Source organism: Tauraco erythrolophus, chromosome 22 (assembly GCF_009769465.1).
Source record: "Tauraco erythrolophus isolate bTauEry1 chromosome 22, bTauEry1.pri, whole genome shotgun sequence".
In the NCBI taxonomy this organism is placed as follows: domain Eukaryota; kingdom Metazoa; phylum Chordata; class Aves; order Musophagiformes; family Musophagidae; genus Tauraco; species Tauraco erythrolophus.
In genome coordinates, this window is record NC_141486.1 from 5,694,552 (window position 1) to 5,721,097 (window position 26,546).

Below are 26,546 nucleotides of genomic sequence, written 5' to 3' on the forward strand. Positions count from 1 at the left end.
CATCTGAGACAAGCTGGAGAATGCAGCACCAACGTGCAGCAACCTGGGTGGTGTAGCTCGTGGGTGACCTGAGCTGACCCAAGGGAAATCTGTGGTGCAGACCTATCCTTGCTTCTTCTGTAACTGAAATCCTTGTGAATTTGCTTGTGAGAGGAGAGCACTGGCGGTGGGCTTGGCAGCCTGGCGTTCTCGGCTAATCCAGCTCCAATGTGGTCTATCAGAACAATAGAAGTAGGAGTTGGTGTGATGACTCAGTGTATGATCAGGGTTCAAAAAAGCAAATGCATCTTTCAGTGTTCAATACGCATGTTATTACAGACTTGTGTTTCAGTAACTGAGTCATTTATCCAGTTACTCCTTTCTTTACACTTGAGTTTGGTCCTTCTTTGCTTGTGATGTTTTTGTTCCTGGCGCGTGTCCCTGGCCTCTGACCAAAAAGACCTTGTGCTCTGTAGATGTGGCAAGAAGTCCTTGGATATGTGCTACTTCGGCTTGGTCTGTCTTCAGCACAGTGTGTAACAGTAGATGTGTTGCACAGCATTTACTGTTACAGTTCTTCTTGTCCTTGTTTTCCTGATGTCTGATTTTTCCTCGCTGCCTCGAGATGACAGGATGTGAATTATAGATACCTCAAAGCAGACTGGCTCTGGTGGGCACGTCCTGTCTGTAAAGTGCCATGTACATGTCCCTTGCTGCTCTGTAGCTGAGTCTGTTAGAATTATTTCCCCTTGCCTTCTGCCTGCTACACCCTTACTTACCCTTCCAAAACTCATCTGACTTGTTCTATAGCTTAAGTTTTAAAGGGTCATTATTCCATGACTTTTTTTTCTTTGCGTTTGGCACAATTTTTATTTCATTATACAACTTCTGCTGTGGTACTCAGTCACCAGCTGCATGCTGTTTTTTAATAACTTCCATTGTTTCTTGTAGTGTTTTTAACATAGTTCATGTTCAAAGGAGCTTAAAGGTTTTAAGATTTAGATACAAGGAACAGTTGGAAATATTTTTTTCTGAAATAACTCCCAATGCTAGGTTTTAGAAGCCCTGGATGTACTGGAGAGCGTGGCTACCCAGTGCACTGATCTGGAGTACATGAGATGGACTGCCCTGGAAAGCTCTTGCCCATGGGACATTCTGTTTGAGGTGCAGGATTTCATGTCTGTCACTTCAAAAAGACACGTGTCTGGATGCACGTGACTGGAGTCCAGACATAACTGAGTTACCGCCTTTCAAAGAAGCTGTTAATACACAACTAGGAATGCTGGTGCTGGAGGGTTTTCTACTGGTGATTGACTGCCACCCCTATTCCCCAGTAAGTACTATCACTCTCTGGCTTGTACTGGTGGACCTTTGTCAGGATTGATCACTGCCTTGGAGGGAACTGTAATATGCAGTTCAAAAGCTGTGCTTCTACGGAAATAGGCTTCTTCTGGAAATGAGGTTAAAGCCATAAAAAGTCAATCACTTGCCTGCTAGATACCAGCTTCTTCCTAAGGAGGATTTCTAAATCATTCTTTGTATCCTGTTTTTATTCCACACTCGCCTCGTTGTTTGTGCTCCAGTTCTTTCCTTGCCTGCCTTTTACATACTTGGAGCTGTCGTCGTCCCCTGTTCCCCAGTGAAATGGTCTTGACTGTTCCTTACCTTGGTTTCTCAGCTGTGGCTGAAGTTTCTCCCATTAGCTTTTTTCTTTCCTGTACAGTTGCTGTTAATCCGTTTTCCTGCATTTGTCTCTTTTCCAGTCAAATAGGGATTATGCTGGCTCTGCTGTTAACTGCGTAAATGGAATCTGATTTCCTGAGCTGACTCTCCCCTACTCCTTCTCCAGTGCCTCTTCCCCGACTTCCCCACATGCCAGCCAACAGAAGGAGTGGATGTATGTCCATCTCCTGGTGTGAGACAGAACTAAAGCAGCATGGTAAAGCCCTCCAGAAGTGTTGGAGCGTGCCTTCTTCCCCACCAAAAATGCTGAGTTGTGTCAATGCTTCATTCTAGAAGTGTTCAAATTTGGCATTTAGAGCACCCATACGTGTCTGCCCTCTGGTGTGAATCAAGGACAAAATCAATAGATACAAGCTGACACCCAGACAGGATGTGGGTCGGTGTCTTTCACCATGGGCCACTGGAATGGATTTGCTGAGAATTGAAAAGTGAATTTTGTGAGTAGGTGTGGATGTGATGACCTTACTGCTGAACCCTTACTTAAAACATTTTCAGTGAAACATCCAAATAAGACTTGTTTCAAATGACAAAGGCTTGCTTAGTTCTCTTCGTAACACAGTCCGCATCGTCTGTCTCTGAGCCATTTTTCCATCATAACTGCTAATGTCTACTACACAACAACCAGCGCTTGTCGGCTGGAGAATACGGGGTTGTTCACAGTGGGAGAGACGTCCAGCTCTTTGGGTTGGCACTTGTTCTGGTCAGTGATGTAAGCCCAGTCAAAACAGAGGAACTTTATTGTTGAGAGCCCTACTTGCAGCCCTTTCGGTTCTTCAGCTCAGGGATGGCAGAACCCCTCCATGCAAATAACTTGCCATAAAGCACTTGTATGCATACAGGTTAAACTGTCTTGGATTTCCATGCATTATGTGTCCAGCTGTGTTTTTTATGATCCTGTATGGTGTTCCCCAAGGAATACAGTGTGTCACACCTCGTTCTTGAGATACGTTTCCACTGAGCTTCCCAGCACCCGACACCTATTGCTGCATTGCGTTTGCTTCTGCTTTCTACCTGCATTTGGCCTGCATGAGTTTGATAACAAGATAAAAAGGATGACAGCCTAAACCTTCGCTACTGTGATACGTTCCCACACTGCTGTTTGGTGTGCTGTCTGCCAACAAATCAGCATCTTGTTTGCTGCTGATTTCTCTTCTTTTCCTTGCCAGGCATCTAGATGGCAAAGCCTCAGACCTGCAGTTTTCTTTAATAATATCTGTGCTATAGTGAAGTGTCTCGTCCTAAGCCCATTATTTGGGGATACCTACAGGTTCTGGATCTTATATCTAAACTAGATAATGGCTAATTGAAGGCTCACTTTCTGTTATATATCTTTTCACCCACTTCTGTATTTTGTATGCTTTGTAGGCAGTGATTAGGCCCCCTGTAGCAGGACCTGCTGTGTCTATAGGATGGTATAAATTTTGGCATGCTGTGAGCACAGTGGTGTGAATACTCATTACTGATCTGGGCGTTTTAGAAAGCCAATTTTGAAACAGGTTTTTCAGGGACTTTCCCTTGCCCTTACCAAAGATCTCTACTACAGCTTCGCACTAGATAACCTGGTTAAAATAATAACTGTCTTCTCCGGAGCGTAACACAGGATTGTTCCAGATTTTGCCAAGCTAAGGGAGCATCAGTGATCCTGCACTAATTCAGCCTTTGGAACTGCTGGGGAATAGATGAGGCTGTGGTAACGGTGAGTCTCTGCAGCTGGAAGCAGCACCATGTAAAGAAATGCTGTAGGGGATACATGATGTTGCCCTTCAGATGCCATCTGCTGAAATAACTTGATCAGGTTTTTTTTCTCCTCCTCTGTGATTGAGGGGATTGTACCTGCACCACTGCAGTCGTGTTACCTTCCTCCCCGAAAGACCCACTACTGGAGTGTGTCGGGGCGCCTTCGAGGGCTGCTTTTCAATCTGCTGTGCTTAAATGAATCCGAGCTGGGACTTGGCTCGTTGGCCTCTTTAAAATGGTGTTATCTTTCTCGTGCCTTATCAGATCGAGATGCTGCTTCAGTGATGTTGCACTCCTGCGTGCAGTGGTGAACCAGCAAGGAGGATGCAGAGCACAGCCTGCTGTGAGCGGGCAGGAGGATTAGTTCTGCTTAAAGTGTCTTGCACAGATCCACATCTTGGGGGACAGTGAGCACGTGGATTGGGCATCAAAAATAAGAAATCTTGCTCTCCCCCTTTGTGTCAATGAGGAGGAGAAAATCTGAATAAGGAGCTCTTTGTATGTGCTTATCTATATACTGTCTCGTTTAGCCTGAGGTTTTCCCACATCTGCTTCTCTGCGTGAAACATCAGACTGAAACACATTGCTGTACTGAAATGTTTGACATTAGAAAGCTATTTTTTGTTGTCGTTGCCCTCCCAGTAAGCCTGTGGCCTTTTTATGATGTTTTGTACTTTTAACTGTCTTATGTGTGACTACTGCCATAAAGTAAGAGTGAAACATCTGCTTTTCTAACTGTTACAGCAAGGCAAAACTGTTTCAGCAGGTTGCTGTTTGAAGCGTGATACCCAGTTGGGCACAACTCAGCTTTGAGTCTGTAAATAGAAGTTTTAATCTCTGTTCTGGTGTTTCATTAGCTAGGTTTTCATGTGGGACAGAGGCCCACAGTAGCCCAAGATAGCATGGGTTGTATACGTGGCCTTTTTCTAGAAGTGTTTGCTTTAGCTAACTTACATTCATAGTGAGCGTTGCGGCTTTCTGTAACAGTGCTACCCTGTCCATGGCACTAAAATCACAGCTCGTAAACATCACTTCTCTGAAATCTGTTCGCCGCGTGTTCCTCCGCCTGTCTCCAGAGCCACAGTAAGGCTGTGCGTGAGATCCGAACCCAAAGAGGCCTTAGTGGCCCCACTGAGCACACTGCTGCTTCTGTAGAAGTAGATAAACCGGTGGGTCGCTGCTGTGCGTCATTCCCATTACTTGGATTCATACCATGCTATGGTGAAACCTCTTCTCACTGATCTTTTTTTCTGGCAAATCTTCACTCGGGGGTAGGATGGTGGTGGGGGGATGCAGTAACCTGTCCCTTCTGGCAGGTGAAGGAGCTGGAGGTGGGTGAGCAGCTCTGGGGTTGGAAGACCCTGAGAAGCCCTTTCTGGAGCTCCACTTTTCACAAAATCTGCTGCAGGGTTGCATCGGTTTATTCTAAGGAGATATATTTAGGTCTGGAAGAGTAATTACACAGCTTTGAGTAAGTCTCGAGTCAGAAGAGGGCAAAGCTTAGCTTGGCAGGGATTCAACCTTCTGGGAGTCTTTCTGCAAAGTGGTACAGACGGCTTTTTTAAAATGAAACTTCTGAAGACCCATTGAATTGGCACCTAGTACCAGGCATTGGTCTTGATCTATTTCTGGCTCTCTCAAATACAGAGTAAAGCTTAAAATTAGACACTTCTGGTTTTAAGCTGGTAGTTTCTACTTTGCTTTTAGGTGCCTTGTGATTAGGATGGAAGGAAACGCCTCTCTGGGTGCAGCCCTCACGCCCTCCTTGTATGTGTTTGGTTTCTGCATGATGGTTCTTGATTGTACATTAGAGAATATTCTAGGGCTAAATACAAAACTGCTTCTCATCTGAGTCCACTTTTTTCCCTATTTTAGTGTTCTGTAATTACCAGCCTAAAGATAGCTTGGTAGGAGGTGGATAGACAAAGCCCATCGCTTCGCCACATGCCATCTTCTGGAAACATGGAACTAATTTTTTAGAGTTTGGCTTGAAACAATAGTGCTGTCACTTAGCTCGTCTAATGATACAGACCCAGCCTCCACCCTTAAAAGCCACTCTTTAAAGTAAAAAAGAAAGTTGAAGGTCATTGTTGAATGATTATGAAACTTGTGACTGGAAAGCAGCTCTGAATTTTATCTTCTAAACTCTCATCCACCCTGTGCAGACTATTCCAAAGTCATAAAAAGCCCTAAGCTGCGCGTGCACCCGCAGCTCGGGTTCGTGTTGGTGGTGCTGTGGGTAACATAACCCCCCCAAATCCTTTTCCTAATCCCTTGCACTGGGTGGTATCTGCAGCAGTTTTGGAAAGCCAACATACATCCTTAAGAAGCAGAATGTCTGTTAGAAGAGCTTATGCTAACAGCAAATTAGCGATGAAGGAGCTTTATTACTAATCAGTACACTTTGCCACGTTATGAAGTAATTAGCCTTCATTGGACTTAGCAGCATCCAGCAGATGCTTAATCATAGCTGCATTGTAATGTGAGTGAGAACTCCTGGGTAAGGAAACTCGCGTGCTGGAGCAGTTCTTGCCGGTCCCACTGACAAGGCAGCTGCAGGAGCCAGGCGCATGCCATGGGTGTTGGGGAGCTGGAGCTTAGTCACTGGAACGTTTGCTTGTGACCGGAGTTAGAGCTCTGAGCCGCGTTTGTGAACGAGGTTTGCAGCAATGGGCTGTTGCACCTGCCTGAGCTGAACATGGTTCACTTGTAGCTGCCTTCCAGAAGTCAGCTTGAAGCTGAGTTAGCGTTAACCTTGGTCTCTAGAAGACAGTGATTCCTTTTTTAAGAAGACTAACGCTGCTAAAATGTTCGGTGTTTTCTGCATCGCATGTACCTTCCTTGTGTTTCTGAAGCTCATATGTTCACAAGTGTTTTTCTGTTGAGTTCCTTTTTTCATCTGTATCTGAGTTTTTCCTTCCTTTAGGTCATTCAAGATACCTACTATTAAGTCAGCTTCAAGGCACCCCACATCTGAAACTTAACTTGCCTAATTTGGCTGGCTCAGTGAATATTTTATTATAGGCAAAGCCTTTTTAATCCCTCTGGAAGTGTTTCTTCTCCTGTCTGAAGGAGCTGGAGTGAGTTGAGTGGAGCAATGAGAACCAGATCTCATCTTGAATTAATCCTAGATTCAAAGGTATTTTCGGCACTTAGATGTCTCACTTTTCAATGACTTCAATAGCTAACCTTAGTTCTATCTGGAAGGAGTTTAAGTTCACTGCCTTGAAGGAATTGCTGCCTTCTGTTTTCCCACATTTTAAACAGGGATGATCAGCTCTTATCTGCATTACAGAGGATTACAGGTTGCGGTTATTTCTCAGCTACCCCTTTTCTATTCTCTGCAGTTTGCCTTGGCCAGCGCTTTCAGGTCCCACAAAATAGCTCAGACGACAGCAGGGACCTTCTGGGTCAGGATCCAGTCCTCAGTATCCGTCCTGCTGGGCTCACCTCGAGGTTACAGAAGGGCTTGTTGAGCTGTGCACCATCTTCTGCCTCTTCCTTCCCAGGAGGAGAGTTGAGGCAATACCAAGACTAATCGTTCTCCCCTTTGCCACTGATCTCTTCGGCTTGCACTGTGCCCAGGTCAGATGCTGGGAACCTTCCCTTTTCCTGCTAAAGCAAACAGTTTATCAGGTGCCCTTTCCTCTTTGCCCTGTGCTAAGAGGAGAGATAAGAGCGAGATGCAAACTTGCTGGCTCATAGCTGTCAAAAGTGCCTTCCCTTCCTTCCCCCTGGCCTCATTACTTTGAGAACTCAATTGGCTGAGGGCCAGGCTCTGAGCCATAAACAGATCAGGTCTTGCAGAGGATCAGTGGGGAACCAGAGTTCCATGAAAGGACCCACGCACCTTGTTTCCAGGCTCCTCTGAACCTGCCTCCTTTGAAGGATGAAGTCCATCTTCCCTCAAGGGCTCTGCAGAAGCCAAAGCTATACCTGAAGCGATTCCTGTGCTTGGGAAAGCTTCTTCTCTTCCTCTTGTGGGCTCAGGCTATGCTGGAGCCATGTGCTTCTCCACTCACCCTGGAGATCAGGGTAGGCTGCTCAGAAGCTGTGCAAGCAAAACCACCTCCTCCCTGGCTGAGACTGCTTTATGGTTTGAAACCCCCTCCGTGATTTGGAGCACAGCGTTTGTTTGGCATAGTCCTATCTGTGTGCACCCAGGAGCATTTCCACGTGTGGCGGAGGTGATTTTTTTTTTTTTTTTTTTCTCCTTCAAGCTGGCCATCCTTACTGGCTTTGTCCCAGCATGAGAAGCAGGATGGCTGGCTGAGAAGCACAAGCCATCCAGGACACATAGCACGTTTGCTGCACAGAGGCAGTACAAAACAGGCACATTGTAGGAAGCCTGCGAACCTTCAGCCCAGTTTGGTTATGGAGGTTGGATCTGTCTTGTCCGGACAATGAATAAGCTAAACCGGCTAAGCAGGAAATGTTGGAGAGCTTGTGAGAGTTTTAAAGGCAAATTCTGTGGATGATTAGTCTTCCCTGTAACCTAGCTGGATTTTACCTGTATTGACTAATAAAAAGCTTGCTGCTAACATACCACCTTTGTGTGGTGCAGTCACAGGTGGTGTGGACCAAGCTGTATTGTAGAGGATCTTTACAGGCCGGGTTGCCACTTATTAAAAAAGATACTTAATAGTCAGGATCAGTTTGGCTTTATTTGAAGACTCTGGGTTTTTTTGCATTCTTATAGGGAGGAAGTTCAGGAAAACTGTGTCCGCTGGAAAAAGAAATTCACCTTTGTGTGTAAAATGAGTGCCAACCCAGCCACAGGACTCCTGGACCCCTGCATCTGCCGAGTATCTGTCCGTAAGGTGAGCATCTAACTGCTGCTTCTGGCAGGTAGTACCACCCATGTGCTGGTGTTGGTTACTAGCTGCTTTTTTGGCAGCAAAAATAATTGCATGGACAGTGGAGGGAAGGAAAGATCATTTGGGCCAGGATGTGACTCGAACGGAGCCTCTCTCTCCAGCAGGGGTGCTCAGCAGTGGGTGGGAGCGACCAGGGTGGTGGTAACCCTTGAGAGACAGAGGTTTGTGAAATCCCAAGAGCAAATTCCAGGATTGAGTAATGACTTTCCCCCTGCTTCCCCAGCACATATAATAGCTGCTTTTCCTGTTTGTTTTGTCTCCCATTATAGGAGCTGAAGGGCGGAAAAACCTACTCAAAGGTAAGAGCACAGAAAGGGCAAATGTGGCAGAGTGATGACGGCCTTGCCTTTGTTAGTGCTGCGTGAAGCAATCTGGAGAGACAGACGATCATTAGTTCTTAGTTTAAGCCTGAGTTAAGTGATTTCCCAAAAAAATCAACTTGCTGGGACAGGATCCAGATTGCACTGGATGTGGATTTGAGAAGGGGGTTGGGAAGATGATCTGCATGTCCTCAAACTTTGGGGAAGTTCTGAGTCAGATGTGAACTCTCTGGCTTCTGGCAACGTCTAGCTTATGAAGAAACACAGACTCCAGTTCTGTTCTCCAGAACACAGCAGCCAGCTGTGGCTGGGGTAGGCACCTCACTGCCTCACGAGTACAGGCAGAAACCTACAGCAGAAGTCGCCACCTTCCAAAGCACAAGAGCCATGGAGGCAAAAAGCAAATCGATCAGCAGGGATGGTAGTTTTGGTTTGTTCCCCCTCATTTTCTTGCCTGTGCTACGGAGAGACAATGGGCCACCCCCTTCTCCTCTTCGTGCTGGATCAAGAGACAATGTTGGCTTAGAAGCTGAGCTCATGCAGAGCCCGAAACCATGTTTGTTTGAAAATGAGTCACTGCTGCTGGTTTCTAATAAACAGATGTTCAGGTCACGCACGACCTTGTAAGAATTTCTTCTCATCGATATCCTTCCGGAGACCATGGAGGCAACAGGCTTTGAAGGGTGAACTGCACTCGCTCCTGTGTACTGCTGTGCTGTATGGAAGAGGGCAATGTTGCCCCCCACACCGTTCCCTTTTTGTTGCTAATTAGGACATGGTCTCTAGGGCCATCAGTTTCTCTTTCACTGAATTCACACTGGGGGGAGGTTATTCCTCCATTCTGCAGAGCTGCCTGCCCAGATAGAGCAGCATAGCTGGAGGAAAAGACATGCCTCTGAGACAAACTAAATGCATCAGCCTGTTCGTCCCACAATATCCATCATCCTCAAGCTTCCCACAGAATTTGAAAGTGCAGAATTAAAGGAAGCCTGAAGGCATGTCTCTGTGGTGGAGTTAACCTGGTCTCTTACTCGGTCCATGTTCTAACCTACTTCTCTTTTACTCAGTCTCCAGTTGTGTTTAGTGATGTTTTAAAGATACCCAGTTGCTCCAGCCTGAAATTGGAGACCAAATCTCAAGTACTTGTCATCTCTTGGGCTGATATCTTGCTTAGTCTCCTGTGAAGAAGACAGATGTGTTCTCCTAGAATTCAACAGAACATGACCTGAGCATTTCAGCAGCACAGAGACAAGAGATGTCACACCAGACAGGGTGATTAAGCCTTGCAGTCTTACTCTAGGGACCAGGCTTGTTCCAGGCAGGTCCTTGTGGCAGAGCTGACTTACCTGGGATTTGTAACACTTCTCCCAGAAGTCTGTAGCATATGTTCATGCAACTATTTTCCTATTCTAAAGTCCTTACCTTTTTAAACCATATTCATTCAGCTGAAAAGTCCTCTAATCATGGCAGCAGATGTGGAAGAAGAATGCCCTCTTTACCTGGTCCCCCTTCAGCAGCTGTTTGTGCCCAAGACAGTTTCCATTGACTCACGCACCTTTTGCTTTGACGTTAATGTCACTTTGGTGTCAGGGGTTATAAAGCGGAAGCCAACAGGAAGGACTGATAAAGTGGAAACTCTTTCCCCGAGCTGGAAGAAACACCATCAACTGGCTGGAAAACTGAGGAAACTATTCTGAAAGGTTATATCTGAAAACATCCTTTTGTGAAGGGATCCTTCCTCTATATACTGGGAGTCTGCTTCCTGAGAAGAGCTTCTGGCCTCGGCATGCCGTGTGGGTCACTGGAGTGTTCTCCCACACTGCATCCTCCTGTGCTGATCTTCTTGGAGAATTGAGAGCCATGGTGGAGAAAGAGGCATCTAGCGCTGGACCACTCCTGTGCCATGTTGTTCTGCTGGTGTGGTTGTGCCGTGTCTCCTCTGTCCTCCAGTTTTGTCATGCTGATGGATTGCAGCTCGCTCTGTGGCTTTCTCCTGCCCTGTTTATCTCCGAGAGATAAAAATTCACTGGTTTTTCCTTATCGGTGAAAACTCAGCAAGCAGCGTAACCCTTGCTGGAAGAGACACAGGGTCATCTACAGCAAGGGCTGGAGAAACACTTACGTGAGGGGAATTCTTAAGAAGGGAGAAAAGAGGGAGAAAGATTTTTTTTTTTCCTTCCCTTTTTTTTTTGTTGAAGAAAGGTTCCTGCTCTATCCCACACTTTTTTTTTTTCCTTTGCCGTCAGCTCATGCCTTTGAGAATGGGATGGAGGAAGCAGCTGTACTAACCTTGCTGCTGTCTTCCCCTAAATCATACATCTTGTGCAGACTGTGGTTTAGACTTTTGATTTGGACCAGTGGGAGCCAGGGTTCATACAGCAGTGCCTGTGGTTTGTACTGTAACTCCCTATCAGCTTCCACAGTGACAGGGCACCACGTTTCCTTAGGATGGTGCTTCTGTTCGAGGTTCCCAGTTTAGCTGTATCATCTGGCTGTCAACACCGGGGCAGAAGAAATATACTGCAATGCACAGAGTAACAGCTAAGCCTGAGCTGCTACTTCTCCACCTTCTCTGCGTGTTCTCATGGCAGCTGACTTGAAGTGATGCAGACTCTCCATGCTTGGATGATTTGGCCAAATATGGGGTACAGCATCGCTTCCTCATCAGATTAGATGAGACACGACTGACTTTTGAGGCTAAAGTTCTGCGTAAAAGAAGCTTTTACTTTGAGGAAAACACTGTATTCATACACCAGGAATTAGAGCAGAAAAAAAAAAAAGTACCCTTCATTGTGTTTGTCTTTACTCTAGAGGCATCAGTACCCTCTTTGAATTTGCCTGTAATCTCCACCTTTCTGTCGCCTTCCCTATTTGCTTCCCCTTTGTTAGAGAAGGTTTAGAGGGCTGACAACTAGATCTCTACAAATATTTTTCTTCCCTTCTGCCTGTCAAACATACCACTTGCTAGTTAAATTTCAGCATCGTTGAGGAAGCTTTACTCCAGGAGCCCCCCAGCCCAGCAGCTGCATCTGTGGAGTGAGGCATATGCCCTGCTGCGTGGCTCTGGACTTCCAGTTTGCTGTGCTGAGAGTCTCGGTGTTGTTTTTCAGGACAGTGTCACTTTCCTCTGTAACAATATCCTTTCATCTCCTGGTTCACATGCTCCACTGCATTCTGGGGTGGCCCGATACAAAGCGTGCCTTATTATGTTTGTGTGTATGTGATTCTGTTTTTTCCACATCATTGACCTAGTGCTTTCCATGTCCTTGGTTATGCAACCACTGCGGGCTGGTTAACACCGTCCTGGCCAGCACTGCTACTGTACCTCCTTCCTCCGCACCAGGCTGGCTTCCTGAAGGTCTCCATGTCCACCTGGCTTGGGATTAGGAATGTGACCCTGCCCATCTTTGAGAGTAAGGGGTCTTCACAGCCACAACTACGTGCATACTGGCTTCTGTTTCTGCCCCTGCAGATGTGCTCTCTTCCTTTGGTCTGTGTGACACCGTGTATCCCTTTATTGAGTGATTTTTGTTCTCTCCCCTTCCCTTCTATTGTTTTCTTGGCTACAGCTGGGCTTTGCTGATCTAAATCTGGCAGAATTTGCGGGCTCTGGATCCACTGTCCGTTGCTGCTTGCTGGAAGGATATGATACGAAGAACACCCGACAGGACAATTCCATACTAAAGGTACAGCAGCTGGTGCTGCTACAATGGAAATCCTACTGTTGAATTGGGAAGGATGGCAGCCAGAGTGCAGTGCTGGGCCTGAGAGAAAGTCGCGTTATGTACCCTGACAGGATTTTGCTTTTATGGTCCTAGTCTGACTTGGGAAGTTTCTCGTTATCAGAGTTGCCTTTTGATATCTTGGCATCCATTTGGCCAAGCAATGGCCCTCGACAGCGTTCTTTGTCATTAAAGAAAGTGTGAACAGGAGGGGGGGAAAAAGTTCCAAGAATATCGTCAGGGTGGCCAGGCTGATGTGCTGAGCCACTGCAACTTGGAACTCCTGATGCCATTGATTTGGGGCAGAGAGGGGAGGAGTACCTTGCTAAATCCCTGAAGCTGATTTCCTTTGGAAAGGAACTAGGTGTTGCTAATCTTTACACCTAGTTCTTGACCTCCTGGCTGTTGGAAAGTGAGGAGCTCACCACAGCGTGCCTAACAATGTGCCTTTTCCTTCCTCTCCAGGTCACAATCGGAATGTCCTTGCTCTCGGGGGACCCCTGCTTCAAAACGTGAGTTTCTGAGTGCTCTCCTCATTATGGGCAGACCAGGACACCTGGTTCTTTTGCCATTCTCTGCTGGAGACTAAAATTGATGGGGAGAGGGAAAAGATGCCCTTGATGTTGGAAAGTACAGAGGAAAGTTTGAAACTGGTGGTCTGGATTGTTGAATCAGCCAGAATAGCTAAGCAAGCCTGTTCTGTTGGTTGGTTTGTTCTCTGCTCTGGTTTTCCCAGCTTGGTTATTGGTTGTGCCAGTATTTTCGCTGCTAGTGTCAGTTAGGTTTTGGAAAGTAATGGACGTTGATAACAAACTTCATGTCTTGCATGAAGGATAGAATTTCTCATAGCCCTGGGGTTGGTTTCGCTGACTTCCAAGAAGGGAAAGGTCAGTGAAGAAAATAGTCTTGGAAATGGATGCACTTCAGCACCTATCACACAGCATGAAGATCTTGAATTGAAACAGTAACAAAAATACTGCAAGGCTGAAAGGTTTTAGTTCTTTTTTTTTTTTCTACAGGGACCCAGGCTCACTGTGTTTATTAGCAGAGAAATTGCAATCATGTGCTTTTTAATGCATCATGATAGGAAAGAATAAATACAGTTAAGCTATGAAGCAGTTCTATGGCTTAAAGAGTTGTTGAGGGATCAACTAACAAATACACCAGCAACATGTACCTTCGGACCGCAGAACAGCTCCGCAGCCCGAGCCAGCCTGCCCTAGTGTGCTGTGAGGTGCGTGGCTGTACAGGAGTGCCATGTGCTGATATAAATGTTTTGTGTTGACTCCCAGCAGTGTGAGAGAAGAAAGCTTTACCTTGGGGCCATCTCTTGTAGTAGTGGTATTCTGGGCTAAAAGGGCTAATTTTAGGATCTAGGTTGAAGTGTGTAAATTAGCTTGCATTTTCGTTATAAAATGCTACATAATTTTTTGGTTGGTTTATTTTGTGAATGGCTTTTCATAGTGCTGCAGCGTTTTCTGAGACTTTCAAACCCTAAATGCAATGTCATCTGATTCTGAAAAATTTCTGCTTCAGAAGGAAGTGTAGTAAAGAAGTTTTGGATATCTTAAACCATAACTTTGTAACAGAGTAACAGATGTTTTAAATCTAGGGTACTAGGGTATCTGGCAATAATATGTCTGACAAAAATACCTGTTGCGCCTTCACTGTGGAAGCAAGTCCCACTGTTAGAGTGCCTGAAAATTATACAGAATTGGACATGTATATCCATTTAATATAAGTAAGGGCAGTCTGAAAGTCAAACCTCCTAATTTTCTTAAAGGATTTTTGCAGTCATTCCCGTTTTTTCCTTATACGTTGACGATGTGCAAACGTCTAAAAATGGAAGCTTTGCATGTAGAATAGTCCTTAATCAGCAGAGCTTTTGAGAAATGGCACTCATTAGGGGATTAGGCAGGAATTAAACTGTGCTGGGAAATTGCTTCCGAGCACTGACTTTCTGCAGCACTCAGATGAACCTTCTCCTCCTGGGCATTGTGCAGGAGGCAGGGCAGGCTGTTTTCCTGAGCTGATGGAGCTACGGGCTGCTCCAACAGTTGCTGCGGGAACATTTTGTTTGATTAAGGCTGTAAAGACCTTATTAACCTGCAAAGCAAAGTCCCCAGAGTACCCGGCTGTGTGTAAATCAGTGATAACGTGATTAGAGAGGTTGTTTTTTTTTCCTGGTGAAGGCACGCTGTGGGTTTCCTGAAACCTCTATGGCTGTTTGGCTGCCCATGTAAAATATTCTCAGTGCTTTATTTTTTCTCCCAAAATACTGCAAAGGTCCTCTTATGTAGCATCTTCCCTCAGAGCTCCAAGTGAGACAAATAAAAGTTTTTCTTTCTCACTCCTCACTTAAAAAGCATAATGTGATCCCTTAGTTCCAGTTCAGACTTAGGGCTAGAGGGAGGTTAGGACTGCGACAGGAATATTCACTTTGCCACACTGCACATGCCGTGGCTTCCACCCAAAAACATTTCTGGAGGAAGGGAGGGGGCTCCAGGCACTCACTGCTCTGCCCTGCAGTCAGCATTTACAAAGGGATGTTGGGAGCACGCAGAATAACCAGAAAAATAATTTCGACAGCTGGAAAAACACTTTAGTCTCACTGGAAAGGAGTTTAATCGTCAGTTAAAAAATGGGAAAGTTATTTGATCATTGTGAAAGTATTCTCATAGGGAGCTGAGGTTGCTGGGATAAAAGGTTTCTCTTTGACCCGAGTCAGAAAGGTGTAACGAAAGGGTGCTGGAATTGAGAGCTGAACAACAGCAAACTGGTTCCTGTTTGTGAAGCCAGCTGGCCACTGGACACATGTTGGAGGAAAAGGGCAGCTCTGGATGGTCTTCTGGAGGATAGTGCAGGCTCTGAGCCTGTTGTCCTGTATTGAATAATTGAATGGTCCCTTTTTTCTTTAATTTACCTCAGAAACTTGCTTTTCCTTGTAATGCAGTCCGTATGCAGTACAAGGTAGGGAAGACCCGAGTCTTGCCTGTAGGAAAACAAAATCCAGTATCACTCTGTGCCACTAATTGCAGAGGGCTGCCAGCTTCCCCCCGCCACAAAGGGTAGGGGCAGGTGGGGGAACCCTCTTGATAGAACAGAGTGGGAATTGCCAGCGCAGTGGGGTAATTCCTGGCCCCTGCCTGGCAGTTTCTAACCTTCTTCACTTCTGATTACAGGCCTCCTTCCACCGCCAAATCCATCACCATACCGGGACAGGACTCTACCCTGCAGCTGACCTGTAAGGGCGAGGGAACCACCAGCAGCAGCAGCAGCAGTTCAGCCACGATTGGCTCCCTGCGTCAGACCAAGCCAAGAGCTGCCATTCTCAGCTCGGGTATGAATGCCTGTCCTGGAGCCATGCAATGCTTGGCTGTGCCTGGACACTCTTTTGTTTTTCCCAGCAGTTGCAAGCACAGAAACTCTTTAATTTTTCATGTTTTCCCACACCCATCCTCACCCCTCTGCTCATTAAGAAAACTGAGAAAAACAAAGCCATCTATTAAGTGCATCTGAGGAAAGGAAGGATGAATCTTTGCCACATGCATGTTTCTGTTAGTAGAGATGAAGCAATTTGTTCTTTTTACTGGGGATATAATAATTCATGTATTGCACTCATCCCTGCTGTCTGCTGTGTTCAATGACACTTAACATTGTTCACCACTCAGCTATTCTGTTTCTTAGACTTATCTTCTAGAAAAGTTCCTGTGAAGGTTTTAGAGGTTGGTTTTGAGGTCTAATGGCCTTGTTCCAGCTGCTGATGCAGAGTTCTTTGTCTTCTGTATGAGCCCATTTTCAAGGGCACTGCATTTTCCCATAGATTTTTTTTCCTTCCCAGCACATTCCAAATGAGCAGGCGATACACTGCACCAAAATAGCACTCTAGTCTCATCACCTCAGTGACTTCGCACTCTGTGCAAGTGCTCTTCTTAAAAAGCTGGCTAGTGTGTTACACTTGTGCACTTTTGGATAAGCTTCCTGTGAGAGAGACAAGCAGGGACGATGGCAAAGGAGCAAAGGTTATGCCGAGGTTTCTGTATCAGGAAATGTCAATATTTCTGTATCATCTGTATTCAGATGTGATTTAAATGGCATGGGTGCTCTCACCAGTGATAGAAGGGGAAAGATAGTAACAGGAGAAGCACCCAGACAGAGGTTGTAATGCTTTACTGCCAGTGGCCATTTGATACTTTCTTGGTCTTAGCTTAATGCTTTTAACTATGGATAGCTTCAGACACTACCTGTCCTTCTAGATCCTTAAGCCCCCAGAGGTGCTTGAGAATTCAGGCACTGGATGCTGGGATTAGTGATAAACTTGACGGAGAAGTTCACTATCGTCTTCCCTGGTCCCCAGCTGCTTCTTATCTCTGTGCTAGCCTGTGCAGCAAGGCTCTGCCAACAGACTTGTCCTTTCCTTCACCTAGTGTTCCAAGATCAGCCTCCAGCCCAAGGTGATCAGCGGGCACTGTGCTGACTTGGTTACAGCATAAATGGAGTGCCCTGTTGTTCCCTGGCAGGTGTCCCAGAAGAACCGGATCAGAACCTGTCCAGCCCAGAGGAAGTCTTCCACTCGGGGCACTCGCGAAACTCCAGCTATGCCAGCCAGCAGTCCAAGATCTCTGGTAACCATTGATCCGCACGGTTCTGCCAGCACGGGCCCCATCCATTTTCTTTCCTACAGTCACTTTTGTGAGAGTGATGTGCAGCCATCTCTCTCGCCCTGCTCTGTAATGTCACTCTCCTGTTTAGTCTCTGCAGATGAGCTTATAGGTGTATGTCTAAACCTCGGTATGTGGGAGCAGAAATGCTGTTTTCAAGCTGCCCTGCCTGTTAACTGTGCTGCCAGGAAGGGGAGAAGATCTGGCTTTAATCACTCTGTGTTTGCAGGTTACAGCACAGAGCACTCCCGTTCTTCTAGTATGTCCGACCTGACCCATCGCCGGAATACTTCCACCAGCAGCAGTGCGTCTGGAGGGCTGAGTATGACAGTGGAGTGTCCTGAGGGAGAGCGGGACCACAAACTTGAGAAGCCACCTCGCCCCCCCAGACCAGCCCTTCTGCTGGATAGACCTTCCCGGTAAGTAACTGTGGAGCAAAGCTCCTTCTCTGGGAAGGGGAGACAGAATCTACTCCTTTGTCTTCATGTAGCAGTAGGTTGGATTGTAGCTGCTGAGAAGGAGGCTATTGCCAAGAGAAGCAGGAGAGTATATGGAAGTCTGCATCTTGAAAAGCTGAGTAAGTTTTCCATTTATTTTCTCTCCCCAGGAGGAAAAAGGATTCAGTAGAGAGTCACCCAACCCGAGTGGATGACACCAGGATCGATGCTGATGATATAGTGGAGAAAATAATGCAGAGTCAGGACTTCACAGATGTCAGCAATACTGAAGGTGAGAGGAGTAGTCTCAGAAGGGGTGTCTCGGCTGTTCTTTTAGCAAGGCTGCCAAGCTTTCACAGTCAGATCTAACCTGCCATGGACTCCTTTCTCCTTTTGACAGCACTTTGCTTTCAGTGCTTGCTAGGTGTTTCTGTGGTAGGTAAACAAACCATGTGGATTTGAGAGCTACAAATCCGTTAGCAAATAGTGTTTGCTGCTGTTCTACAGATGACAGCAGAGGTTGAATGGTAGCTCAAACGTACAGGATGAGCTGTGAAAAACACCAGTTCTTCAGTGCAGTGGAAATCAGTTTCATCAGCTGTCTGCACTGCTCTAGTGGCCTTTGTGCAGGGTCAGCCCAAGGGTATTTATTAAAGTAAATTAATAAATAATTTTAAAAATAATTTTAAAAATAATAAACAATTTCAGGTTGCCCAGAGAGGTGGTGGATGCTCCATCCCTGGAGACGTTCAAGGCCAGGTTGGACGAGGCCCTGAGCAACCTGATCTAGTTGGAGATATCCCTGTTCCTTGCAGGGGGGTTGGACTAGATGACCTTTGAAGGTCCCTTCCAGCCCTAACCTTTCTATGATTCTATGAAAGTAGGAGAGCACAACTGGAGGGAAAACAGCACATCTCTGAAGAAAGATGGGTCACGGGCCATCAGATCGTTGCGAGAGCCTAAGAAGGGATTTTCTCCATTGCAGTCACAGTATCTGTTAAGAGAAAACTAATATCACTGCATTTGTTTAAATTTTCTAGTTTAGCCTAGAAATCAATCTTTTTCATCTAGTCGAGGGGTTTTTTGATGCGTTTTAAACCTGAGCCTAGCTTGTTGTTAGTACTTCTGTAGTTAGTCACCTTAAATCATCACATATGGCAATGTTCTTACCATATGGGGATTTACACCTTGCTCAGTATGGGTTAAAACTAGACTGAATGTAGCCACCTTTCACCAGCAGAACAGGCTGAGTTTCTCCTCCAGTGAGCCTACAAAAGCAGCGTGAGATCTCACATCTTGTCTGTTCACATGTTTAAGCTGTCCGAGAGCTTGCATCAGTGGAATTGCCTTAAAAGAAGTAGCTGGAGGAGTATCACTGAATTAATTCCTCTGCATTTACTCTTCCAAAGCTTAATGCTGTGGTTGATTTGTACGTGGGGCTCCCTTTCAGAGCAAGAAGAAGTGTTCCCAGGGGCTCTGTTACTGTGGGAACACCAGAAAGCGTGCACATGCATTCCCAGAAATGCACTTGGTCCTGTGCTGACCATTGTGTAATGCAGCTGGGAGGGGAGCACCTGGCAGCAGTCGGTAGTTCTGGATTTTGATGTTTTACTTCCTTTTCTATCTGCAGACAGTAACCTGAGGTTGTTTGTGAGCAGAGATGGAACAACTACGTTGAGTGGTATTCAGCTGGGAAACAGGTAGGCTTCCTGAAAGGCCGGCAGACTTTGGCGCTCCAGAGACATTAGTTATCTCTTTGTACCTGGGAAACTTTCACCTTTTGCTACAGGAGAGATTTCTAAACATCATGTGCCACATGGTGGCTTTATTCCCACATTAACACCCCTGAGATCCCTCTGGTGACAGGCTACAGCTGCACTGGAGTATGAATGCAGTTCTCAGCAGGAGCTCAGAGGGATAATATGATCCTAGTTGTTAGATCCAAGAACAGAAGTAAGGGGTGAAAGGACGAAATGGTAGCAGTTGGTTCCTGTTTGCTCCTGTGCCCCACTGATGGCAGGGAGCTTTGCCTCCTGCTGGCTTGCAGCAAAACTGCAGCAGCCTGGTTTATTGTCCCTTTTCCCTGCTTCCTCCATCCTCATCGAGGGCTTGCTCTCTCATAAAAGACTTCTGAACAAATAAAACGTTTTCTTGCCACAACAGCTCTTAGAACAGTGTCTTGGCTAGCTGAGTTTGAGCCTTTACAGAGCCTTTTGAGATGTAAAAAAGAAAAACCAAAACCAATAATGGTAATGCAAAGATGTGTCAAGTTGGTGACAAAATTGGGAGCAAAGCAAAGCCAGGAACACTGGATCTTTGCACGGGATACTCCCCCCTTTTCTCTGTCCTTTAGACGGATTCATGAGTTACACCCAGCACTTTCAAGTGCTCTGGTGTTAGCTTGCCACATAGCTGTCTGGTTTGTGTTGTGAGGCTTGACTTCTCGCCAGACTGACTCATTATTTTCAGTATTTTGTGTGGGATTAGAGGGTGATGTTTCTGAGTGGAGCACTCTGAATAAGAACTCACTTGCTCTAAGTGACTGAGGAAAATAACCTGACTTTCTCATCTTCTCCCTCCTCTGCCTCTCCAGGGTCTCATCTGGAGTTTACGAGCCAGTGGTGATTGAAACCCACTAAATGTGAATGAAGAACAGGGTAGAGCTGCTGGAAACAGGCCCCCTACCCAGTCCGCTGCCACATGGATGCCAACCTTTACCTCTCTTCATGCAGCATTCCAGAAGGGATTTCTCCACACCCCTCCCCATACATTTGCACTGCAGAACTACTCCGAGACCACTCCAGATCACGCACTTTCCCTGCGTTGCCATTACCCTTCTCCACTTCCCAGTTCTTCCAGTGCCTGCCTTCCCCCTGTTTCTGATCAGACGCAAGGTGTCTGTTGGACTTATCCTTTGTCCTAGAGGATGTTGCTCATCTGCATCCCTCACTCCACCCACTCACTTGCAACAGGGGACTTCTCAGCTTCTGTCTCCCCAAAACGTTGGGTTATACCACTGTGAACTCTTCAAACCACTGAGGGAGGGGGAAACCATTCTAACCAAACTAAGAGCTGCTTGTTGGTGACACAGCGAGATGGCCACTTGCAGGATGCTTTATGCCGTTGACTCTGCAAGGGAACATCACCTTCCAAGGCAACGGTTTTACTGAACAAGGTATGCTATGGTGTGCACTTCGCCTTCCTACCCTTAAACCCCTAAATGTCCTCTTCTCATAGGAAATATCTCCCAAAAGTGCATTTCAGAAAACTACCACAATCCAGATGGGAGTTGAACGGTTAAATGCTAGTGCTTGTTATACCACTAACTGCATTATGCCCTTCCACTGCTGGGCATGGAAGGGCAGTGTTCATCTACTAGCATTAGCAGGAGCACTTTAGAGGTTCCACATTTTACCTGGAGGAGGCTTCTACTTGCTGTTCCAGGAGCGTAATCCCTGTTCGCTGGACCGATTCAGCAAATAGTCACTGTAGGAGCTTGGAATACAAAGCCTCTTTTTTTTTTTTTTTTTGGCTCAGGAAGGGAACTGCCCTTCTTGGAGTGTGAAGAGAGTCTGGTTATCTAGTAGCCCTCCCTGGGCCAGAGCAGGATGCAGTTAACTCCAATGGTCTCTCCATCGTGGTGATTAACAGTTGCCTCTCTTGGCCTGGGCCAGTAAGGGAATTGGTGTTGGTTGACCTTTCTTGCCCTGTCAGCAGGGTTCTATGCCTGAGCTGGTTCCTTTTGGGGCTGGGGAGAAGCCACTGTCTCTGCCTTCAAAGGCAGACTGGGTGTTCTCTGCTGCGCTAGCCATATTAGCCGTTCTTATCTGTTCCGTGGCGAGTGAACTCTTCTGTCAAGGCTTCAAACTGTTTTCTGGTTGATCTTTCAATTGCTCTTCTTTGGGTTTGGTTTCTGCAGTTGTTTGACACTTTAGCTGCCTCTTTTCCTTGCAGTGTGTGGCAGAGATGTCAGTCCCGTTCAGCTCCCACTTACAGGTTCTCCTGGCAGCTGAATTGCGAACGAGGATCTAGGCAGACTCCAGCTGTGGGCTGTCAGCAGGCTGTGCTTGCAGCCCTTCCTGGAGAGACTCTCAGCCGATAAGCTATTTCTGTGTAGTGCCCTTTCCTCTTTTGCTGGTGTACTGTAGTAGCACCCAGCGGCCGTGCCCTCAGAGCAATGCACGCTCCCGGGCATGGCTGGGAACGTGCCCTCCTCTGACACACGTGTGCATGCACACACGCAGGCACACACTTGTCCCATTCAGCAAGGAAAGATTTGTAACTGATCACATTGTTGTTCAAATTCTTAGTTATTGTAAAGCCTTTTTTAAAAGTGGGGGGGGGGAAGATGATTAATTGTAGTCTCTGTGCCCAGAATGCATGCAGATGAGCTACTGGAAAAGGGCAGAATACTGGCAGAATGAGAAACAAGGAATTAAAGAGCCTTGATTTATATTTTTTTTCCCCACCCTGCTAGCTAAGGATGGCTGTATGGGGAGGATGCTAGGCAGTGTGGCAAAGCTATACAGCTGCTTACTCTGTTTTGACTGTTTCTCTCTTCAAGTCAAGAGGTTTCTTTCTGTATTTGGACAGACAACGTATAGGATATGGATCTTTTTCACCCTTTCCCTTCAAAGGGAATTAAATTTGGATTAGGGTAAGAAGGGGCTACAGACAGCACGCTGGTTTGGCTCAATGTAGGGAAAAAGTGTTGAATCTTTTCAGTCTGTTTAGAACAAAAACTCTTTCACACTTGCTGGTGTTTTTTAATGGTGATCTCTTCTTCATTCAGTCTGGGTAGGTTTGGCACTCACTAGCAGGCTGGTGAGCATCCTGCCCTGTTCCTAGGCTGCTTCGTGTCTGCAGGAAGGGGAGAACTGCTTGTTTTTTCTCTCTCCCTGGGGTTGTGCCAGAAAGCCAGGCCTGGCCTGGCGCTGTGCTTGGGTCAGGGTGAGGGCAGAAGCAGGCTCAGGGGGTGTTCTGCCCTGTCTGCAGGCGGCTGTGCAGAGCTGAGGCTCAGGCTGTTCCCCAGCACCTGCTGGTCCCCAGGGGCCAGCGGAGCTCCTTGGGAAATCAGGTCCAACCAGGACTCGAGAGGAGCAAACATAAGCCAGGAAAGAGGCCAAAACCCAGCTCGCTTCTGCTGCTTTGCTTTTGTTCCCATGAAAAACAATGGCAGTCACTGTCAGAGCAGTTGGGAACCCAAGGCTTTCTTCTGGGCTCCCATTGGCAAGAGTCGGCTGCTCCGGGGTGCTGGCAGCTCAGCATGTCACGAAATCCCCTGTGGGACAGAGAGAGGAATCTCTCCTTAGTGAAGCAAGAGAAGAAGCAGTTGAGCTTTTCAGAAAGCTGGTCTCATCTTCCTGGGCTGGCAGAGGCGTAACCTGCTCCATCACATAGCTGTGGCCAACCTGGGCACGTCTCTGGCTTCTCTTCCAGCAGCTTGGCACATCACTGCTTGCATTTTTGATGTGTCTCATAGAGTATCTCTTCCTTGTCTCCACGTTATTATTGACTCCACAGATCCTGGTCTTTATGTAGCTTTTTAGCTCCCCTACCCCTCATTTTGAATAAGAAAGTAGCCCTAGTCATTCAGCCTGGTGCAGCACAGCCAGGGCTGGAGTACCCAGAGCAGACCCGGAGGGAGGAAGGAGCAGTCTGTTCCTGTTTCTAGATCCCACACAGAGCTCCCGCTGTGCGTCCGAACAAGAGCGATGCCCAGCGGTCCCCGGCCGGTGGTCAGCGTACGAGGCGATAGCGATGGAAGCGGGGTTGCTTGTCCCGCAGGCCCACGGCCGTCTCTCGGGAAGCTGCGTCTGGCGAGCACTTTTTTCCCTGTGGCATTGCCATCTGTTCCTTGTTGGACTTCGAACATTTAAGTGAATGAGTTTCCAGACCCAAACCGCTGGCTAGTTTCCTTTGGGTTGTTGGTTTGTTTTTTTTTTCTGTTGTGAAGTTTATTGAAATTTTTTTTTTTTATAAACCCAGCAGGCTGGTGTTTTTTTGACTGCATTATTGTTTCATTGATATTTTATTCCTGGGGCGCTGAAGGGGGGGATGTTCTTCCCCACATTGTTACCCTGCTCAGGGGATTCAGAGGTGGCTTAAACAAGTAAAAGGACTTTATTGGCAAGACTCTGCATCCCCTGGGTCTCTGCTGGCGAGCAGGGCTGCTCACGCCTGGCCGACCCTGGAGAGCAGAGCTGGCTCTCTGCTCCAGTCTTGGGGCCAGGAGAAACATGTGGGCTCTGCTCTCTCAGTTTCTGGACCTTTAGTTGGTGGAAGCCCATTGCAAAGAGTTGGCAAATTCAATGTAACTTTTTTACTAACTTTTTTTTTTTAAAAAAAAGAACAAACATTATAAACTGGGTGAATGTCCAAAAGAATAGGCTTAGTTGTGACTTGGTGAAGGAGATGGGTTTCAGTTGGAAATTGTGATGGAAGAAGAGGGGAGAAGGGTGTTGCTCCTCCATCTTCTCTTGTATGGTCGGCACTTTAAATGGGGCCTTTGCGCTGTCCTGACCCTCGATGTGATGGGCAGCAGGCGTGTCATCTCTCCCCCTCTCATTGCCGCATCACTTTGCCCCCTGAAGAAAGTTAATAAGCCCTTTTAAACGTTTGCTTCAGTTTTCAGAGAGTTCCAAACCAGGCCGAGACCTGAAGAAATACATATTTCATTTGCATCTTAGTAGGAGGGGTTGACTTTTTATTTATTTTGTCGTTGCTGTTTCTTTTTAAACCGGTGGCTGTGCAGCTGGACTCTGCACGCGCTGTTGTGAACCTCTGGGAAAACCTCACTCCAGGTACGCTAGAGCACTAGGTTAAACACCCCTCCTGGAGAGGGGTCCCCACGCTCCCCTCCTCGCTGCCTTACCCAGGAGCTGCAGACTTACCCTCTGCCCCTCCTGCCCCGTCCCCTGCCACCCCACCTAGTCTCTAGCTGAACAAGTTCTTGCTCTGGTGACTGAGCCCTGTGGACAAGGCTCACTGTCCCCGGGAGCGAGTTCCTACAAACACTGCCTGGTCGCAGCTGTTTGTCCTTGAAAAGCCACTTCCTTGCTGGGGGCAAAATTCCCCACCGCTTCCCTCCCAAGAGCTGCGTCATGTCCGTCAGCCCACCCGTGCCACCTGAGCCCGATGCCCTCTGCCGCTCCACGTTGCGTCGCCCCCGCCCCATTGGGAGGGAGCGGACATGGAAACCTGGGAAATGAAAAAGGAATTTGGGTGAAGCTCTGAGCGAGAAGTGTGGCTGAGCCTCGTAACTTGCCTCAAACACAAGGAATAACAGTAGAGCCCATATTTTTGTGGGGGGAGGGAGGGGAAGGGGAGATCATGTTTTATTTTCTTGAAAGTTGATTGAGGTTGGTGATCTTCAGGTGAGGCGTGCACTCGATTTATATCAGATTCTATAGAGAGATGGCTGATATTTTTGGAAAGGGAATGGGTCTATGCAAACTTCCAAAATTGCTTGAAAGATAGTCTAACATTTTTTTACTTTGAAATCTAAAGATAAATCTAACTTTTTTCTTAAAGCAGAAGTGCGTTTAGAAAGAGAAGCTACTTCCACTGCTCTATTTTGATGATGATTCTTGGAAAGTTTGGGCTGGAGGGAATGACTATTTTTCACCATTTTTATCTTGCTCCTCTAGTTTTTTGTTTCTTTTTCTAACGGAATGCTGTGCCGTCTTTAATGCAACAGATCGTGTTTGTATTTTCTGTATCTGGTTCCTAACGTAGAGAAATAACAAATATATGAGGAAATCAATATAATGTCAAATGTTGTTATGGTTTGGGGGAAAAATAAAGGGTTTTGGTACTTCACAATGATTCTTCTTGCTTTGTTTCTTGTTGTAAATGTATTCAAGGATCTGCTAAGGAAGCAGAAGGGTCAGACTGTGCCTGCTGGCATGCAGGGCCCTGGAATAGGATTTAGCTTTGCCCTCCAGAATTTCGTTGGCTGCTGGGAGTGGAGATCCGTGCCAGCCCTTCCCTGCAGACAGGCAAGGGCTGGAGAGGGCAGCTGGCAGCACTGCAAAAGTCTGGTGGGAGCAACAGCCTGCCATCCAGGGGGAAGGTGAACCGGTGCAAGTCGCTGGCAATGTCTCATGTCCTAGCCCAGACTGTGCTTGAGCGGCCTCATCCTCGCCCCTGTGTGGGACCACCTCGCCAGGCTGGCCTGGGGGAAGGTGCTGCAGCCCTGGGGGGTGCCAGGGAATGGCTTGTGCAGGGGCAGCCCCTCCTCTTCCACCGTGGAGGAGCGAGCCCATTAACGGAGGTTTGAGCTGAACTCAGTGCCTGGGTCCTTGCTGCTGATGCGTGCCAAGGCTGGAGGGCCTCCGCCACCCGTACTGGGCAGCTGCACCCTGGAGTCCCGTGCAGAGCCTTCCTCTCCCTCAGCTGCTTCCCCTCCCTCAAACGATCCTGATCCCTTGTATCCCGCGGCTGTTGGGTCTCACTTTTCTCTTTCCTCCAGCCGCAGTGTGTGTGTGTGGAGAGACGCCTGGAGCACTGGGCGTGAGTATCTCGGGTACTGGAGCTGGCTGGTTTCAAGATGAGTCACTTCCATCGGAACTCGCATGCAGCAGGTGGCTGATGAAACCAGAGCACCCGGCTGCCAAGGAAACCGTCCTCTCCCAGCACCAGGTGCTGGCCCCGGAGATGCAGAAGCTTCACGCCTGGCCTTCCCCAGCGTCGTTCGGCACAGCGTGCACAATTCGCGCTGCAGTGGCCGCCCTGTCCTTTCCCGGGGGCCCGATGCCGCCTGGCACGGCCCCTGCGCCTCTCCGGGCGGAGCGGAGCGGGCCCCGCGCCAGGGCGGGGGGGGGGGGGGCGGAACGGAACGGGCCCGTTCCGGGGGGGCGGAGCGGAGCGGAACGGGCCCCTCTCGGCGCTGCGTGCCGGGCCCGGCGGAGCCGCCGCCCCGGGACTGCGCCTCCCGTCATGCTCTGGGCGAGCCGCGCCCGCGCTTCCCACCATGCCGCGAGACACAGGCGGCCCTCGCTGATTGGCCGTCTCCTGCAGAGGGGAGGGCGGGGCTGGCTGGAGGCGCGGTGATTGGTGGGCTGTTCCC

At 47.6% G+C, this 26,546-nt stretch overlaps 1 protein-coding gene across 1 annotated transcript in view; it reads left to right on the forward strand.

The window, feature by feature from the left end:
• EEIG1 (estrogen-induced osteoclastogenesis regulator 1) overlaps positions 1-20,979 on the forward strand; it is a 34,146-nt gene extending 13,167 nt beyond the window's left edge. Inside the window, exons 3-12 of the mRNA XM_009977545.2 lie at positions 8,159-8,279; positions 8,606-8,635; positions 12,226-12,342; positions 12,844-12,890; positions 15,561-15,718; positions 16,899-17,003; positions 17,269-17,458; positions 17,647-17,768; positions 19,107-19,176; positions 20,070-20,979. Of these exons, the coding sequence (XP_009975847.1) occupies positions 8,159-8,279; positions 8,606-8,635; positions 12,226-12,342; positions 12,844-12,890; positions 15,561-15,718; positions 16,899-17,003; positions 17,269-17,458; positions 17,647-17,768; positions 19,107-19,176; positions 20,070-20,115 (1,006 nt within the window). The 3' untranslated portion in view covers positions 20,116-20,979. The remainder of the gene's footprint in view (positions 1-8,158; positions 8,280-8,605; positions 8,636-12,225; positions 12,343-12,843; positions 12,891-15,560; positions 15,719-16,898; positions 17,004-17,268; positions 17,459-17,646; positions 17,769-19,106; positions 19,177-20,069) is intronic.
• The last annotated feature ends 5,567 nt before the right edge of the window (positions 20,980-26,546 follow it).